General features: G+C 36.6%; 1 protein-coding gene across 2 annotated transcripts in view; it reads right to left on the bottom strand.

The window, feature by feature from the left end:
* Positions 1-20,658, bottom strand: part of CPEB2 (cytoplasmic polyadenylation element binding protein 2) — a 47,164-nt gene that overhangs the window by 1,893 nt on the left and 24,613 nt on the right. The window contains exons 4-10 of one of the 2 annotated variants that reach the window (XM_031057956.1): positions 20,029-20,052; positions 16,354-16,524; positions 14,659-14,748; positions 8,907-9,025; positions 8,522-8,636; positions 6,546-6,727; positions 1-2,073 (exon numbers count right to left, since the gene is read on the bottom strand). The exon at positions 1-2,073 is cut by the window's left edge and continues 1,893 nt beyond it. In XM_031057956.1, the coding sequence (XP_030913816.1) occupies positions 1,846-2,073; positions 6,546-6,727; positions 8,522-8,636; positions 8,907-9,025; positions 14,659-14,748; positions 16,354-16,524; positions 20,029-20,052 (929 nt within the window). In that variant the 3' untranslated portion in view covers positions 1-1,845. The remainder of the gene's footprint in view (positions 2,074-6,545; positions 6,728-8,521; positions 8,637-8,906; positions 9,026-14,658; positions 14,749-16,353; positions 16,525-20,028; positions 20,053-20,658) is intronic. The other variant, XM_031058373.1, reaches the window with a different exon arrangement.

Here is a 20,658-nt window from a genome sequence, read left to right as displayed (position 1 = left end):
AACAGCAGTTAGACATGAACCACATATTGTACAGTACAAAAAAGCACACTGTAGACAACCAACATAAGATCAACACTTTGCTTACATGAAGGATTGTCCCAAGGGATTGCAAAGAACAACACCCTTGTAATTTCAACTCTAGCATCAGGCTCTTATTTCTGCATTACAGCATTTACTGCTGAGTGTTTGCTTAGGCTGCAGAATAACTGTTTTGTTCCTTTAAAAAGTAGGGGCTAGTTGCATTAAAAATGCTCTGAGATAGACAAAAGCACTGCTAAGATTTTCTTTTAGTGTTCAGTTAAATATTGCCTCTGTCCTAACTACGTTTGTTTTTCAAAATCTGCAAGCAATGTCGTTAGTAGAACTCCTTCATTAAAATAAAAGACCATCCTTGACTGTCAAGTAGCTACTTCTCATGCAACAGTGACCCCGGTTTGACAGAAGACCACAACACACACAGGTCAAACATGTAAGCAAGGCTTTTTTAAGCCAAATTTCACTGTTGTCTTAAAGGTAAAATTTAGTTTGTTATGCAACTAGCCGTCTGTATATTACACCTTCTCCATTTTGACTTTACTTAGGATTTAATTTCTAAAGCATTATGCATTCTCATATATGTCTATTTTTGTATGCATTTGTCATGGGTTTCACATTTGGTGACTGGTTAGCAGTGTGCTGGCCATCTTTGGTTTGTAGAGGAATCTTAACCATGAACAATCAAGGGGGCTTAAAAGAACTTTTTAAATGCTAGCTTTTTACTCAAACTTGTATCTATACTACATCACGCCACATTAAGTAGAAGCACACATCACAAAATTGCACAGGGATTACAATATTACATCCAGTCTGCATAAAATTGAATTCCACTACTGACCAGGTCACAAAATGGCTGCACTTTCTAGTCTAAAACTAATTTGCATATTGTACACATGTAGGACATTTTTTTACTTCAGTCACAATAATGCATGCAAGTTTGTTTTTTGTAAGAAATTTTGTAAATTTGCTCATGCTACCTAGTTTCAAGAGAGCCTTTTTTTGAACATTTGCAATAACTCACCTCTTGTTAATTAATAGTTCTAGTGCATGCATATGGTGTATACAGGTAAGTAAACATGCAATTTTTTCACATTCTAAAACTATGGCAGTTTAGGCCATATTGTGCTGCCTGCATTTAATCTGTAATGCAGTGTGTCTTAAACGTTTCAATCCCGTATTAATAGGTGGCATTACACATAACACCTATATAGCAGCAAAGCTAATACAGCTTGTGATTAAAAATGTCTAAAAATAGCTAATAAATCAGATTATCTTGAGGTATTATTTCTTGCAAGTCAAAATGGAGAGCAAAAAATCAACCCTAATTTTTAGTTTATGTATACACTGAAAATAGCAACAACAATAAAAATAAGCTTTTGTAGCAGACATATTCCATCTTCACTATTTTGCTACCTTTGGTAAATTACTGGGGCAGATCTTGAAGTTAAAAACCCATGTTTAGAAATAAGTGCACGCTTCACCCACTAAATATAGCAGCAGACTGTGTGCCCCTACGCAAAAACATTCTCATATCTAGTTTTAACTTTACATATAAAAATAACTTGGAGAAAATACAAAAAAACATTTTATTTTAACATGAAAATATCACAAAAATTAGTAAGCCTGAGATGTAGGGTTTTGGTGAAAAACAAGAGGCTTGTAGTGTTTTGGCTGCTGATAAAGATGCATGTATTGATAGCTGGGGTGAAAAGCAGAAGAATGCACTTATTTCTTCTGCATGTCAGTATCTTCAAACACAGTAAGCCACATGCACCCTTCTCTCCTTATGTAGATGCTGGTTCACCATGTTTAATTCCAGCGGAAGTGGATCTGACGTGGGCGGTCAGCCCCCTCCTTTACCAATGGCTTATGGAATTCACGTCCTGCACGAGAGTGGATATTTGCCCAACAAAACTCACAGTAATACTGCAGGCAAGTGACATTGGCACAAAAGAAAGGAGCAAACTTCCCACCGCACCGCGCACCCTGGCACTCGTCACACATCTGGTCATCCAACACGTATGGCTTTACCTCCACCTGTTGGAGCCAAACAGAAACAATTCCCGTTAATAACTGTTTCTACCTGAAGTTGTGTGGTTTAAAAAAGGACCCCAGAAAACCCCTGAAATCTGCAGTCAGTTGTATTAACACCTTTATATAACTGATCTGTTATTACTGGTTATCATTTATCACCTTCAGACCCATCCATACTGCAGAACACCTCAAGGCAGACCTTTAGAAGTACTCTGTGCATGTAATAAACACCCACATCAGGAACTTCCCCTAATTTACCCTGGGAGAGTGTTCTTTGCAAATGATATTATGAGAATGTAAGTGTAGAAGAAAACACAATCACTCGAAGGTCTCCTAATTGGACATCAACATGACAATTCTACACGGTTTACCAAAAAAATAACTGAACATATGAGACTACTCTTTAACATAGATTTTTTTTTTAAGTACCAGTGTCTCTGCATGTTCTACATTTGTGTGCAAATGAAAAGTACTTTCTGCAAGCTGTAATGCAGATCTTTTAGCAGAGCTGTTCATGGTAAACTCAATCCCTATTTTTAAAATATGGTCAAATTTGGTGCTGCCAATTTTGGTAATCTATTACTTTCTCTTTCTGTGGCTTTGAACTGTACAGGAATTTGTATTCAATACAATTCTGAAAATATTTTTTAAAGACCATTTTGCAAGTGTACAGACAGCTACAAACACCTGTCTTACACAGTTTCTCTCTCCCAAACTCATCTGACTGCCAGAATGGAAAAGTGGCAGGAGTCCAGTGGTAAATATGCATTATGTCTTTGCATAACTGTACTGCTTCAGACTGCGATCAGACAGGAAGAAGTACTTCATAATAAAACACAAAATGAGTTGACGCAGTCATTAAGGAATGTATTGTTGTATCCCACATTTTCCTCACTGCTGCATGAGACTGTTATCCTTAGATACTAATACTTCAGAAGATAGCCACATACAGACATTGACTGTATGCTCTATACTCAGACAGAATATGCCTCAAATACTAAGAACTTTAAAATGATACTTTTCTCAGTATATTTCCAGGGGAAAAAATTTACAGGTCCAGCTCCCTGCCCTGAAGTTCTACAGCTGAATAGGCTTCATGCTCTTAGCTTCAGAAGTAGAGGCCATCCTAGAAATGTCAGAGTAAGTGTCTTCCAGTAATCTACATTCAGTATGAGCTCTACTTCTTATTTCACTAGAATGACCTGCCTTATCACCAATTACACTCAACTTTCCAATAAACAGGTACCTTACGCAGTAAGTGTGTTCGTGGCTCAGAATTACTGAAAGCATGAAGCAGCATTTATTTCAAGCTTCAGTGCACTAATGCACCAAGATCAGTACGAAGATGATTTCAAAAATATTAGAGAAGCACTTTGGGGAATGGAAATATTACATGACGTGGATGCAGACTGCTGCCACATGAAAGTTCACAGTATTTTAATGAATTGTTTGGAGCTGAAGCTCCAAAGAAATGTTTGGAGCTGAGCTTTCATACATGATAAAACAGAATGAGGAGTACTTTGCTGAAGAAAAACATCTGTTAGACAAACTAAATATACCTACACATCAAAAGAAGTGGAGAGAAGCTACAGAGAACTTAGTTAAGGAAGAAGTTAAGATCACAATGTTTGTTGAGTGACTGTGCCACTAAGATTTCCAGTTAAGGTTGGAAAAGGTACATGCAAAAAATGCTATAAATACTTTGAATTGAAGTTCAGAAGGATAAACAGGTGAACTGCAAAATTTAGCAATTGAAAAAGACCAGACAAAACTGGTTATGAAAAGAATGTGAAAGGACAGCAGACCTACAGAAACTGGATATAACTGGTATGGAAAGGCAATGCTGAGGTAAAGGGCGAAACAGGCTCTGCCTCGAGGATTTCAGTGAGATACAGAATGTATCACCTTCCTGGCCACCATACACAAACATCTCAGGGGAAGGCAGCACCCAAAGTAGGACTAGCTTCCTCACTTACAAAACTAGTGGTTTATAGATTTATACTCACTGCTTGCTCCTGTATAAATCAGCAGTAGTACTGATTTTAGAGTATTTTCAGAGCCTGAAAAGGCATTAGCATAAAAGCTCCGCGGAAGTAAAAAAGTATTTCCGAAAATAGCTTTTTTCATACTTTCAGCTAAGATTCAAGATGCTCCCTAAAATGATGCTCTTCTCCATGACTCCTCAGTCATGTAAATAACTGGATGGTAATAAATATATGTAATTATATAAATAAGGTTTGATCTTATGGTTTAATTAAAGAAGATAATTTAAAAAATATAGATTAACCCTCCACTCAGGTAAACAAAGAAGTTCATAAACCTGCCCCAACATGGGACTTAAAGACAAGTTTATTAAAATAGTTAAGATTTGGGACTGCTGTATTTTGCCAGTGGAACACCTCAGGAGTAGCACACATTTTTTAAAATAAGAAAAAAATGAGGATGGTAATAAAATGTGGAAATGCCAAATTTAAGAGAACACTTGACTCAAGAGATTAATTTTTTAAGTGTTAGAAAAGCAACACTAAAGAAAGAACATAAATTATTTCAAAAAAGAAACTTTAATAATTCAGATATTTAAAGAGAAAACCTAGATCGTCCTGCCTTTTCCCCTCAACATCCCAAACCCATGAACAGCTATCTTCAGATTCTGACTATGCTTGGTGGGGTTTATTTGGATTGTTTTGGTTCTTGTTTGTGTTTTTTTTTTTTTTGTTCTTTTTGGTACTGTTTTTATAAATTAAGTTTCAATGGATGTAAGCCAAATACTGTGTGCTTCTCAGATCCAGCATTTGCAGTAGATTTTGTGTTGGTTTTTCTTTCCCTCAAGCTCCAAGAGGCCTGCAGTGCTCCATCACCCATTAACAAACTACATCCTTTTCTCGGCAAACAGCAAGCAGTGCCATTTCAGATGCCTGCTTGGCATCCAAAGAGCCCTTTAGATCTCTGGTGACCTATCATAAAAAAACAAAAAACAGCAAAACAACGTATGCGCAACTGCAGCCTTCAAAGCCAGGATCATGCCTTCTCTTACATTATGGCACTGCCAGTCTACCAAACACCCCCCTACTGCAAAGGATACACTTCCCATGGAAAGAGGAAGACCAAGATAAAAGTTCCCCATGGTTTACAAGGTACAAGTCCACGTTTCCCACTTTTGAGGGAGACATAATTTGGATCAGAACCAACTCCATGTCTTAATTTTCAAGTCAGGTGACTTCACAGGCAAATGCCTGCTAGACAGTTCTTCAAACAAACTTAATAATACTCAATTCTGGAGCGAAATGACTCATTTAGCATTTAGAGGAAATTCTGGATTCTGTTCCTTACTCCCATTTTGTCCAAATACTCAAATGCAAGACGATTAACAGTTTTACATCCCCTCATCCAATCCCAAGGCCATTTTTTCTGTTACATAAGTATCCAAAAAGCAGTTACAAGTCAACGACAGCTGCAAGTCACAAGGATAGCAATCCCACGACCAAAATGTAGCCATCACATCTAATTTGAAGCCTAGATGACTACCCACATCCACACCCACTCATCCTCGGGGAAGGTTCATGTTTGGGGATTTCAGCTCTTAAGGCAAGTGGTATTTGAGACACATACATAAAGCTGACTCTGCCTATCTGAAAGGAGAGAAGCACATGCTGCCTCCTTAGAGCGGACTCCTGTTAACCGTACTACCCTCTTTCTCTTGCGTCTTTGATCTGTAGAGGAGACTGGACCTTGAACTACTTTACTTACTTGACCCTTCTTCCCGTACGACCATAGTTTTTTTCTTTTTTTTAAGAACACCTATTAATGCCAGACTATCTCTGCAGCTCTTGACATCAAAACTAGTGACCCTTAAAACTGACATAATTTAGATGCCAGTTTTCTTTATACTTCTAATTAGGAGTTATGAAGTTCACTAGTCTTAATATAAGTTAGTTTTACTTTTCCTAGGAATAAGCATCTGAAGCAAATAGAAATATGCATTGGTTAAGTACTAAGACGACTTTCAAACAGAAAAAGTTAAGACCTTTTGTATTTTAGGTGTTAAGCCTGACCAACTTTCTGAGCATTGACAATTGTGGCTGAAATTAAGGGCAGTTTGTAAGTATCAAGCTAATCTGAAGCCAATGAATACAAGAGTTTCTTATGAATGACAGAGGAATCATCACAGTATTTTGCTTCATTAGAACATGGGAGAGAAAGATTTTCAAGCCCTTTGCCTGCACACAGTAAAACCAGGAACTCCAGAATGGGAAGAACATATGGTCCAACATATGTCAAAGGAACAAACTGCTGCTCTGTGGAAACATGTTGTTCGTCTGGGGGCATTCAGGCATACTCCTGAAAGTAGTGGAGTTACATGAATGCTAAAAAAAATATAGAAACTGCCTTGAAAGCAAATCACATGCAATGCTACCACACTCTGAGAAGTTTCTGTACCGAGCAAAACCCTTTTTTAAAATTTCTGTGTAACTTACTCGTTTATCAATGTCGCCATGCTGAAGTTGAACAAACCGAGCACTGATGGCAGCAATGTAACTCTGCTGATTGGAAAAAGCAACACGGCCAGCACCTTTTGGGTATTTCAGCTCAGGGTCAGTGTCAATTCCTGCGTAACAAACTCCCCCGTAGAGACGGTCCATGATCATAGCCAATTCCACTATTAAGAAACAAAACTGCATTTATTCAAACTATTCTTACACTACAAACATTAAAGATACGAGAAAAGTTAATTTTAATTATTAGTTTTGTAAGAGCCAATGAAACAGTAATAACAAGATTAAAAAAATATAATTAAAATAATATTAAATAAGCTATTAATTGCTCAGCAGACAGATCTTTCACACTGTGGGTACATAAATCCAAGAACAATGGAATTGTATGTTCTTGATAATAATGGAACTAGAACTCCAGGGTAGTTTTCTTCAGAGGATTACATTAAAAGAGTTTTTGGGCAGGCATTGGAATGTAGGCTGTATAAAATAGATCCTCATGCCACAAATTCCTTGGTACACGTTCTCTAGCCGTGCTAATGCTCTACGTCCCACTTGAATTTAAAAATGTAGTTAGCATCTTTTCATCAGCCACACAGAACTTGATTATCTCTACAGTGCTACACCTACCATAGATACTGAAGATCAGAGAAACAAAAATTTAAAATTTTACAGATCAAGTACCTTGGCAATCCTCTGACTGCCAAATTATACTGAATTCAGTTGCAATTCACTGGGGTGGAAAACACTGGTTTTTCAGAATTAGTACCCTCCGTATTAGGTTATAGGGGTGTCAGCAGTCCTTGATGTTCAATAGCTGTTTGAAGAGTCTCCTTAAATTTTACTGCTTTTGTGAAGTCATTCTTATTTCCCAGTGCCATAAAAATTTCATTTTTACTTATACAGGGCATTTGCGAGCTGAGCATAAGAACGCATCTGTTAAATTTATCACAGACATTCAGCACAGTAATATGGAGCACTGGACTGAATTTAAAGAAAAATTAATCTGTACTTGGAACATACTGTGTTTACACTCATTCACAGAGCTTGCATTACAGTCAAAAGTAGAGTCTTAAAAGTAAAATACCAAAAAAGCTTGAGTATTGCAGGTCCAAGATAGAAAAATTTAAGATTCTTTGTATCCCAAATTTGCACTATTACTTCTCAGTTTTGTTACATCTTTCATCTGAAAGTTCATCTTTCTCTAAGAATAAAATTCATTACTAGCTATGAAAGACTAATGAAATCTAGAAGCCAGTCTAATAATAAAGGGGATTTCAACCACTGTATGGTTTGCTTCTGCTTCCAGCATTCACTGCAGCCTACTTCTAGAAAGCCACCTAAAACGTTGGAAAAAGCTACTGCAGACAATCTGAAAAAGCAGACTATCCAGGCTGTACATCAACCATTCTACAGCTACAGAAATATTTATTTTTTCCTTCACACCTCTGGCAAGAATCTAGAAAGAGTCCTGCAATCTCATATAATGTTGTGCCATAAAAGATAGTGCTAACTCTCTGAATTTCTTCCTTTTTCCTCAACGCCACTTGTTCAAGTACTCTGCCACTGGTGTTTGTGTGTGTAACCTGACAGCAGCAGAAGAGTGGCTAATGCACAATGACAAGCAGGTACAAATACCACTCCACAGTAATGGAGCAGGGCAGAGATGTTTCCATAGCATTATTTTAAAATGAAACTCTTTGTTTTATGCCTCTTGTGACATAGCTTATGCTACAGCTATAAAGAGGTAACACTTTCCAGCAAATCTCAATGATGAATTTTGATTTATGGCCAAACCTAGACAGCAGTAAAATTTAAGAATACATGACTATTGTACTGCAGTCAACATTACCAAGACGATTCAATTTACATATATCTATATTCAGCTACAAAAATTATGCCTAGTACAAATTATTTCTAATACTTTCTTACTTTAAAAAATTGCCACAGATCCTACTCACCAGCTCTTAATGGTCTAGGGACTCCTCCAACAAAAATTGTTTTCCGAGGATCAAGTGGTTGCGAACCATCCATCACAAAGTCACTATCACTTAGATTCCAGGGACGGATCTGAACCTATTAAATCGGGAAAGAAAACAGTATCCTACTTTAGGTTTCACTACAATGTGGAAATTGTTAGTCATAACCTCATTACTGTAGCATGTCTAGTTGCTTTGTTTTAATCCTATTAATACAAAATACTACAATTTTTAAACAATCCAAGTGTTCCAGATGTTGAGCTCTCCCAACAGTAGTTTACTTTTGGTTTTTTTCATCTTCACAACTTCCAATGCTGCTTTAGACAGACGGCAGCCATAGCCTGCAGGCCACTGACTGTGTACTTACTGGCTTGTCCTTGATAGTGGGGCTGGAAACACACAGATAGAGCTTGCCATCTTCTTCAATGCAGGCATCAATCAGGGCCTGTACAGAACTCTCTTCTTGGAACAGGAGGAATGCGTAACCTGGAAAAGAACCCAAACCAATTGATTGCTTTTCTATCTTTATTTTCCAGAATCATATTTGCCACTCATTTTTCCATACAAAAGAAAAATAAAGTCAAACCAACTCTTTTGTATTAGTCATCTTCTTTAACTATGTACTATATTGCCATAATTAACAGAACTTCCATCTGTAAAGGAATTGTCAGATGAGACTAATAACCAAATAAAAGCAAACACGTCTGCTCTATCATGCACTGTAAGTCTAGGCTAAACATCATTCATTGGCTGCAATGGACATTATACAATGAAAATCCGACTTGGCACAAAGGACTAATCTCTATTCTGGAGATTAGATCAAAGTATTTTATTACGTAAATGACCCAGCAAACCTTTCAAACACTACCAAAAAAAAGAATTAAAACGCTTATTTAATGCTACATAAAACCAAACAGTCAGACAAGCAAAGAACATGACACATTACTTTCACAGTTACAGTATGAGATACACTGAATTTGTTACTTTACAAATAACCCAATAGAATAATTAGGGCTGTATACGAAAACAAACTTTAAAGTGACTATAACTCAAATTTCTTTCTGAGATTACTACCAAGTTAAGAATTTTCATGTAAAGTTATGGTTTTATGACTTTGATGGAGAAGTAAATGCTAAAGCAGCTGCCCTAGAGTGTGCTTGGGAAAAGGGAACATGGATGCTTTACCAAGCCTTTTGGAAATCTTGCTGTATTTCTAAGAGGAGCTAATTAACCACCAGCCACTTCTTACTGCAAACAGACACTGCAGGTCATCAAGGTAACGGTGGTAGGTATATCTTGAAGACCATTAAAGAATCAGTGCATTAACAACTTAAGATTTAAAAAACAAATGCACAACTGATTTTAGACATGTGGGAACAAGAACAGGATTTTAAGAAAAAGCTGTAAGGTTTATACTGGTCCTTCCAGTAAGTTGTACCTTATTTCTTACCCCTGATACCACAGTCCCATTACAGCTACATAAAAGGGACACATGACAAGATTTTATGTATGCTATATTTTTATTTTTATCTTATTTAGTTTCATAACAAGTACGTTATAGGGAATCTTTGGAATTCAACTGATGCACTTTCTTGTAAATCTATTCTTCACTGCTGAACTGTAATTTTTTAATGATGACCTGTTTAGCTTAAGTTTAATCAGCAATAATTTAGATTCAAAATCTGTTTTAATAGGGATGTGTTACAGTATTTATCACAGAATTTAAAATCCACATATTACTCATTCAAAACTCAGTGAATGAGGGCATGCACCAAGTGGCATGGGTGAGATAAGCTCCATGTAACTGTCCTTACTTGGTCAGAAGCACACACACATTCCAGCTTGAATGGAGAGCCCAGTACAAGAATGATGGAGTGCAAAAACTTGATTAATCAAAGGGAGGGTTAATTACACATGATACTGTCCAAGGAATCAGAGATACAAAGATTCTCCAGATACTTATTTTTCATCAGTTCTCCTAAAGCAGTTCAAAGGTACTGCCACATGGTTCCAGATATACAAGGTTGGTAAGTGCCTCCATATAATCTACCTCTACGTCTGCAGTTATTAATATGCTTACTGCAGCAACTTGCAAAAAGATAGAAAATTTAAGTACAGGAACTCAAGGAATGATAAAGACTATTACAGATTTCACAGAATATTCTGAGTTGGTTGGGACACAAAGATCTCTGAATTCATGTCTTAACTGAATAGTCCATATAGAGACTGAATCCACAACTTGGACTGCTATTAGCATCATGCTCTAAACAACTAGCTAAGCTTGGGTCACTTCATACTACCACTCCTGACATGGAAAGGAAAGCAATAGAAAAAACATACATTAATACTGCCTTCTCAACCTCATCTAAAAGCATGTACTCATGTCTTGGTTTAATTCAAAGCCTCAGAGAGCCTTATGTCATGAGCTCAGCTGTATTACTCCCCTCTGGAGTAGTACACAGCTCTAGACCTTCAATGATTTACAATGCTCACTGAAGAGATGGATTGGTGAGCACTGGAACAGAAAGCATATCAGGTAAGTTTGAAAATCTGAGATGACTGAAGAGTCCTACCAGATTAAAACTTTTCATGGTATTCATTAGAAATTTTATTTTGGTATTCATTATTTAAAGAACAAATCAAAAGCAAAGCATTCTGGACTAGATTCATGCTAACATGATTTTCTTAGCAAGGAAAAGAATTATTTATTTCAAAGTAATATGAAAGTTTACCAGAGGGAGAAAACATGCTTCTTGTTATGCATATTCTGTGTAGAAATCAGAGAGCAGCTTTATCAACCTCCAGCTAATTCCTGTCACTAATGGCTTAGAGGAGGAGTCAAGAAAAATCAGTGCAATCAAGGATGGCACTGCCCATGTAGTGCCATGCCAGTGACTACAGTGGTATTTTGGGTTGGGGCTGGTTCCTCCACTGTCCTGACAGACTCTCCACAGCCTGAGGGTACTAAATGGCCTCAGTATAGCGCCATTCTTGCCTAGAGACTGCTGCACCTTAACTTAAATCACAAAGAATCAGTCCAAGCTGCAGGCTAATACAGACAATGGATCTACATAACCCATCTTTTAGATTTTTTCTTTAGTCATCTTTGATGGAGAATAAATTCCAAAACACATGTAAGATGAAAAAATGTGGTGCTGCACTATATTTGTGAGACCCATGTATCTAGTCTTTAAGATACCCTCAGTCTGGGTAAATGAATCAAGCTCAATGTGCTTATGTTACAGTGACCTGAACTGCCCTCTATACTTCACTGGTTCTGCTGGCCAGACTCACATTGATTAAAGGAAGCTTAGACACGAATCACATATGAAGATACCTACAGTTACTTGCCTGAATCTTGAGTTTGATCCTATCCAGTGTGATCAAAGTAGCAGGTAACAAGTTCAACAGAACTTGTATGGACCTGGGGTTTTGCTTCTGAAACTAGAAGCAGAACATTTCCAACTTGAGTTTTTCAGCTAGTCAGCTCTGAGTTAGCAAGTGGGAACCTTGAAGAAAGAAGTTACTGCACAACTGTTGTCACACAAGGCAGCAAAAACAACCAGTTAGAATAAGGCTGGGGACATTGTCCTGTTTAAATCAGATTATCCTCTGAGACAGCCTATAAATAGTACAGAGGTCACAAACAACTGGATGTATTTTGGAAGGCATTTTTTTTAATTTCCATATCTTTATGGCACCATTTCTTTGTGAGCTTCATTATCAGAAGGAGGAGTCCTCAACCCAGCAAGTTACTTTGGACATGTGTATTGTTTCACAAATAAGTGTATTTGCCAACTACGTAATAACACGAGTTATGATAAACAGTGGCAAGTCAGAAAGGAAGGAATTCTGCATCACAGTTGGCAGATCACTGTTACAGACTTTGTACTTTGAGCTGAACTGAGGGTTTTTTTCAGAACAGAGCTTCCTTGTAAGATCAGTGTAAAGTTGTAAAAATTCCAGCTATGTTTCGATCTAATTTTGTGGTGAACCAACACAAAATGTAATTAGTTAAGAACAAGCAGTTGGTGTTTCTCAGGAGGCAGCCAGCCTTAATGGATCAAGACACTTTCTGAATTTCTTTCAGCAAAGAAACACTTATTATGAACTTGGCCTTCCCTCAGGACCTTCTGTAAGCAGAGAGCTTGGAAGGAAGCACAGTCTGGAAAACTGAACAGTAACAAAAAAAAAAAAACAAAAAAAAAAAACAACAAAAAACCAACCCAAAACAAAACAGGCTTCATCTCTTCACCACAGAGAAGACTTACATGAATTAGTCCAGAATGGCCTAATTCTGAGATGTCTTAAAGCAATACTATAGCAAATCTCTAATGAAACTGAACTAAGAAAAATACAGACAGTGAATTAATTTAATGCAGAGTGACAATTTAGAAAATGGAGACTGAAAAGAATAAAAAACATTAATTCCCTGAACTAATATAGTAAGTATTTCTCAACTGGTAATTACTGATTGATCTCAAAGCTTTTTTTTGCCTATCCTTAGCCATTTCAGACATCTTATTAATGTATGTATACATGGTTCTTGTCTGTTCACACAAGTAATACCAATGAAAGACAATTTTTAATGAAATTCTTCTGCAAAATAATTATGGGTCACATGTATTGCTTTGAACAAAAGAGATATGTACACAGTAACACTCAGCAGTTGTATGTTTCCAGAGTATTTACAAAGAGAAATTGACACTGTATTTTAAATGTGTTAGGCTACACACAAAAAATACTGAATAATGCAGCAAACTAAAAATTAGGCTGAAGTGTTAAGATAGAACATTAAATGCTTTTATTTTTCAAGTAAGGATCAGCTAACGATGGGAAATCAACTTAGCATTTAGGTTGCAAATGTTTCCTGAATTAATTAGATCAATACAGTGAAGTTCTTCTATTTGTATTCTCTGCCTTTAGAAGCTCTACTTACAACACAGTTTGGGTTTTTTTCTTACTGCAGTCATTATAAACAACCCAACTATATGAAAAGCTTTATCAAATAAGGAAGTCTGAAAATACATCCTTAAGATGTTCAGATGCTGAGACAGGACTATCTCCTTGGAAACGAATGCCAGAATCCATTCCTTTCAGGTAGGAATATATTACATCTTCTGTCTTCTATATATTCATCACAGACTCTGTGAGATGCATCTTCTTCAAAGTGTTCCTTGGGAATTTCTCTTGGTAATTTATGAAGAGAGATGCACTCTAAGATAACCAAATTTAACTTGACAGTAGCTTTGTGGGCTGGGCTGACAATCAAAAAAGCCAAAGTCTCTTTGTTTGTCTTAAAATTTCCATGTAGCATTCATAAATGCTATTCAAATGCTTTCAATTCCATTTTCCGCTCTTTAGAGGGCCCATCGGGGATAATAATCCTGTCTTTTCCCCAGGAAAGATGCACAGATAAATAAAGAATCAGTTTACAAAAGAACTATACCTACATTTGTCACTTCCACAGAAGGAATGAATTTCTGCATTCTCTACAAAATCAATAATTTCTGCATTGCTTTCATGTCTGTATCACACTCTGCATTTATTTTATGTGCAACAATACATGACTACATGTACAAGATACACTTGATCTACAGAATGGTTTTTCCAAGACTTTGTAAGTAATAGTAAAAAATATAATCTAACAGCAACACTAGAAATATTTTTTTTTAAATCAGTATTTAACCATTTAACAAAAAGACTGGAGCTTCAACAGGAAGCTCATATCCTAAAAGTGAAAGATGCATATTTTATTATCTTGACCAGATAAGCAAATGCATCCTTCTGCATCCTGCCTTTAACTTCCTAGGAAAATATTTATCTAAGATTTTGTCTTAAAAAATTTGATCAAATTTCAGTTTTGGAAACTAGACAAATATAAATACAGAAGTGATCAATGATGCATACAACTACAGAGTGTTGACCTGATCAGGCTCAGTAACAAAATAACAGGTTTTAGACTCAGTATGTAAAGGAACCACACCTGGACCTGTACTGAACCAACAGATATAAGTGTTCACAGGGACTCTACATTTTATCCTTTAGAAAAAGATGAGACAATTTCCCAGAGCAAGATTTGCACCCACTAACAGATCAAAACCTTCTAACTCTCTTACCTTTTGGTGGAAAATAGGACTTGCTCTCTGCTTTGTGAGGCCAGTCTACTACCAAGGGCCCAAATCGTCTGAAGCTGGCAGTAATTTCATCTAAAAACATGTAAAATAGTTGCAATTAAAGGAAATTACGTAACTCAATGAAAAATACTATCAAGCAAAGACCTTTGCTTCTAGCAAAGGTTGACATTTCATGGGAAGAAAAACAAAACAAAATGTACAATTTTCATAAACAAAAGACTTAAATAGATGCATCCTCCAGAGTGTTAATATTTATACAACATATTTCTGGTGACTTTAATCTTCCATTTGTTTTTTATTGCTTAAAACCAGCAGCATTTCAGAAGTATATGGGCAACTAAAACCATTACTGAAAACTTGTGTGGTACTTCCCTAAATTCAAATCAGAATCTGGTTTGAATGAAATAAAATAAATTTACTGTTTAGTGATGTACAGTTCAGAGCGTTGTAAGTAGATATTTATATACCAAAGACCACCACAATTAACATGCTAGTAGATTCCTATATATAGGAAACATATACAGGATATCTACTCTATAGCAGACACTATGCATGTATCAGAGACAGAAATTTAAAACTGTCTATTTAGAGGTGCTTTCAACAACCATGAATAGGTTCCAACAACCTTGCTGCAAGATCTACTATGCCCCTTGCTCAACTTTCTGAGTTCTTTCTATCCCAGCCACACTTACATGTCAGTGACTGGAAAAGCCTTGGCCATGGGTTAAAAATACTCTGAACTATAGAAAAGCAGCAACTCAAACACAGGTATGATCAATTTCTTTCAGTCATATCCTACCATCATCATATAAACAGGGAGGAGAGAAATAAAATATATGTCCACGTGGCTTTGTTTAGCATTAGTATTATAGGCAACTGTGTGCTGAAGCATATCAAAATAAATCCCTTAGTAGATTATAGGAGAGTGTCTCAATGAAAATGGAACCAAAATCTGGTCCTTCCATGTCTGAAAGTTAATTAAACACAGTCAGCTTATCTGGTTTGCATGTTATTCTAGGATTACCATGAACCTCGTAACAGGACTTCCATTGATATTAGAAAGTTAACATGCAATTTACATTTATCTGCACAGGAGAAACCTCATATTAAACAGCACAATTACTTCAAATCATCACTGGTGTACAAAGCAATGTCAGCTGGCTAACAATCTGAGTTTCTGTAGTAGAGTCTCTGTTCAATGCATCAAGAGTGCTCTCCCACTTGACCTTGCTCTGCCTAAGTTTCTATTTCTCATCAGGAATAACATTAACCTTTCTATATCACTGCTGAGATCTTCAGGTAATAGTAAAATAGAATATGAAATTCATTTACAAATGGAAATTTCCCATGACTACAGAATAAAGCAGGCACAGATAGAGGAGGGCTAAGATGTACTTGAAAGGAATATGCAAGACAAGCAGGAGCACATGCTCCAGGCATTACATGCAACTCTAATCTGCAAGTGCAGAATCAGAAACAACTGCAACATCCCAAAACCAAAAAAGATGATACTAAGCTCAACACACCCATCAACTTACATAAAGAACATATAGTTACAGCCTTTTGCACAACATTATTTTTCTGAGTAGCTTATTTTTACTACTCGAGTCAGGTTTTTCATGACCTGTTTTTGTTTCTCCCTCCCAACATAGCCTGCTTGGTTTTCAGGCAGCTCACCTTCATCAATATCTGGTGGAAGCCCTCCAACGAACACTTTCCGAGAGAAACGCTCGATTCGTTCTCCGTTCTGATGAGCTGAATAGCAGGTGGGGGAATTCAGGACTCCAACCTGATCACTGTGACCATCATCCAGCAAGCCATCATCTATTGGGAAGAGGGAAGAACGGCCTTAAAAAGAAAAGATAATAATGTACATTAAAATAATTTTGTGGCAGCATGTGGTTTTTGAATTTTAGGGAATGGGAAAAAGCAGTCTGGAGAGTCAAAATGAAAACACCAAGATATTAGAAAAGTTGATATTAGTTTAAAGAAAAATTAAGAGAATGAAAAAATGTGTTAAACTTCAAAATGGAATTTCAAGATTGCAAGTTGACATCATTCTAAGTGTATACTTCATATTACATTATATGGTAGTTGCTCTGCTGCATCCAGTAGATAAGTGGTAATTTTGTTTTAATTAAAGGGTCTTATTTATGCAAAGAAAATATTACAGATTGCTTAAGTGAGCTTTGTTAGTCTGCCTTTGGTTTAGCTTCAAGTTAAACTGATAATTTCCTCCACCTGAATAACTACAGTGTGTCTAAACCCCTTAAATTTTCATTGAAAAGGGAAACAGAAACATCACTATCGCAAGTTTCAAACATGTATTTCTAAAGGTATTGGATACTGCTAACATAAGAATATACTCAATTTCTAAGAAAGCAAAAGAGAATTTTAGTAAATGTGTAAAATGTAACACTTGAAAAATGAGTCACAATGCTGATTTATTCTTCTCACTCTCAATTTACTACAGTTTTGGAGGGAAGCCTTGTGGCGGTTCCTAACATGTAGTAAACTCCAGTGAGTTTACTGTTACCCTGAAAAGCAAGTGTAAAATCTGAGAAGTTCACAGGATGACTTTGCAAATGCAATCTGACCCAAACAGACACCTGGAGCGCAGAGGGAAGTGAAAATATGGTAATTCTGTCCTGCATATTTCTTGCCCATTTCATATTTACAAATTTTGTAGAACTCTGAACAAAAAAAAAAAATTCAGAAGGCCAGGATATTTATCTTGGCATATTCAAGCTTTTATTGCTTTAGTCAGCAACATGAAGATTAATGATAGTTTCAAATTCAGAACTCAGTCTTTTAATTGCAAAAAGCACCAAAAGAAAGACTTTGTGAAGCAAAGCAAATGATCTACATCACTATTTCTTCTGAAATGCCATTTTCCCTGTTTGCCACTAATTTAAAAAATAATCATTAATTAAATTAACTGCTTCCCCAAAAGAAGCAAGAAAGCCAAATCAAAAAACAACCTAGCACACTTTTGGGAAGCAAGCTAGTTTTTAATTTTAAATGGACAACTTCTTCCAGATTCACCCACTGAAAACCCATAGTCAGGACCAGTAGGTCCCTGACAGCTGAGTCTGCAGTACCTTGGCTGTGAGCAATACTGCAGTCTTTAATTCTCCAGCTCAGGAGAACATTAGCAGTAAAGCCTGGTAGGAATACCAGCAGATCCAATGCTGACCAGCTGGGGATGAGAGCAGTATGAAAGCCCTTTATTTCCACAAGACCACCTCAGAACCAGGTGTTTAAAAGACAAGGGTGGAAACCAGCAAATATTACGACCAACAACTTATGTTACAGTAATCCCTACTGACACTGATGTGGTACCTCAACAAAAAAACGGAATGAAAGGACGATATAAAACAGGATGATATAAAACAAGCAAATATCATAAAGTATCATGAGGATAAAAATTAAAAGCATGACTGCAGCACTGTAACAAAGAATGTTAACTACACCATTTTTATGGTGGCATATCTGTCTTCAGCAGACGTCCAATGAAGAGGAGTACAGCAAATGCAGAAAGCTGCAGCAGACTCCTTTCCATTAGAATTGGTGATAGGTATGTTTGAGAATGACTAGTGGGGAGCAAGAGATGCTTGGTCTTGTAAGGACACATTAAACAGGTCTTGCAACAGATCAGCAGAGTTGTGGGAAGTGAGGAAGTGGAAGCATGCAGCCGGTCCTCAATGGGACAGAAAGGTGAGCGAGCAATGGAGACACATAGCTAACACAGCTGGATAAAGCAGGCAAGAAGATTCCTCTTGTATATCAACTGTTTAGGCATGAGAGGAGCAAGACTGAATTTATGACTGTAGCAGCTGCATACTATAGATAGGAATTTTAGCTATCAAGACAAGTAAGAATGATCAAATCTTTAAGATGTATATGAACAAGTGGTAAGATTGGGTTGTGCAACCAAGAAAGTTGGATGCAATGAATTTCCAAATTACTAAAGTGAATGATGGAGAAGATGGAGCTGTTACCATAATGACAGTGACAGGAAGAAGTGCATGATGGAAGAAATAAGACTCATATTGCAGGAACCTGCAGGTAACTGGAAGTGGAAATTTTAAGACATTCCACTAATAGACGAGAGTTATTCTCAATATCTTAAATCTAAAATTATGTAATTTAGCTTGGTTTATAAGAAGTGCTTCTTAGACAATAAAACTTACAATATAGACAAGTATATAATGGGAGAAACAGTCTTAGAATAACCCTCAGAATAACTTATTTGTACCCACAGACCCATGTCAAAATCTAAGAACAATGACAATTGTTCTTTACAAATAAAACCAGCAGAACGTGTTCTGAAGTGATACCACAGAGCTCAGTTTAACTTTAATGTGGATAAAGGTTTGCCAAAAGCACTGGAGCTCCTGTGAGAGCTAAGGTGACATGAAGGACAGTAGATAAACACTTCCAGAGTAATATGGTCTCTATGACTCCTATTACTTTCTTCTCCATCCTCTTCACTTCTAAATGTCTCTCAGATAAAGAAAGCAAAAAGGTAATTTGCTTTTCCATTTCAACAGGCTTTTGCATTTCTCCTGATGACTATGAATAAAAAGGATTAGCCCTTCTAAACACTTCTTTTTGTTTTTTAACAGTAAAAAAATAAGCAGAATCTGGCAGGAATTGTCAGAATGATTGTACTGTTACATCCACTGGCCATGATCTACAACATCCTCCCTCTCCAGATTATGGCTACCAAGCATTAGGTTATGAACCAATGCAGAGACCAAGACAGACACATGAACAGATGCGTATGTGGTGAATACCAGAAGCTACCAAAGATCTTAGTACTTTGTTCTTGCATGTTTTACATGGTCTTTATAACAACTTCACATCACATCCTAGCACAGTTAACACAGTAGAGCTTTCCAAGGTTAGTGAGTACATATTGGCTTATACTATGAAGATGTGTTTACTACTTCTAAGAGTAGTCTACTAGATTTCTTGTAAATTCAGAAAGGCTTTTTGCTTTTACTCTGTACACTACTGCTTCTACAGAAGCAAAAGGAGTTAGAAGGACTACTAGCAAACTGTATACTTTTAAAGGGGGTAATGACTGCAAGCAGTAGCCATTAGCATGAACTAAACCATGATTAGAACTGCAGTTTGTAACTGATTAAAGGATTTTCAATTCAGACTCTAAAAGAACAATGATCATAACAATCCAGACTGTACTCCTTCTTCCCTCACACCCTCCATCCTCCCCAAACTAAGATAACATGCAGATAAGCAATAACAATCAATAATCTGGATTAATTAATCATAATGATCAGTAACAGATCAGAATTAATTGAACTGTAACAAACAGAAGTGAATTACCTCGTCTTCGCCCATAACTCCTCGCTGCATGCAAACAAAGGACAAATTGTAAAATGTCAAATAACTGTATCATGCCCACAGACTAAAATATTTAAGATACAAAGAACCATGTGGGTAAGCAGTAAGTAAAAATCTGCATCTGTACTTGGTACTGATAATTGTAGATGAGAATGCATTAAAATCTCACATAAATACCATACTATTTTACTACTAAATTGATGTTAACACCAGTTGTAAGTAAAATTCTTTCATATATTTCAACGTCTTTAAACTTGATCTTCACTTCATGTTAATTATGGACAAATTAATTATGGGAACTTTGCAATTCATCCTCAAAATGTGATTTGTATCTTACACAAGTGCCTAAATAACACACATATGGTATTGAAACTGTAAAAAGGAAAATACTACTGTAAAAAGCATGTAGCAAGTGTTAAATTAATCACAGTCACATCCTGGTCCACATGGAACAGTTTGTACAGTCCTTTGCAGTGACAATGCAAATGCTGTAAGCCGTGACCTTCCTTTTTCATGAAAAGACCTAGCAGAAAATTAACCGCAAGGTTTTGTTTGAAACAAAAGATGCCTTGTACTAGCAAACGAAATCAGGGCACAAGTCACAAGAAATAG

This window comes from Geospiza fortis, unplaced genomic scaffold, assembly GCF_000277835.1.
Source record: "Geospiza fortis unplaced genomic scaffold, GeoFor_1.0 scaffold40, whole genome shotgun sequence".
Classification (NCBI taxonomy): Eukaryota; Metazoa; Chordata; class Aves; order Passeriformes; family Thraupidae; genus Geospiza; species Geospiza fortis.
Note: the sequence above shows the minus strand (reverse complement) of the source record. Positions and strands in the feature narration are given on the sequence as shown.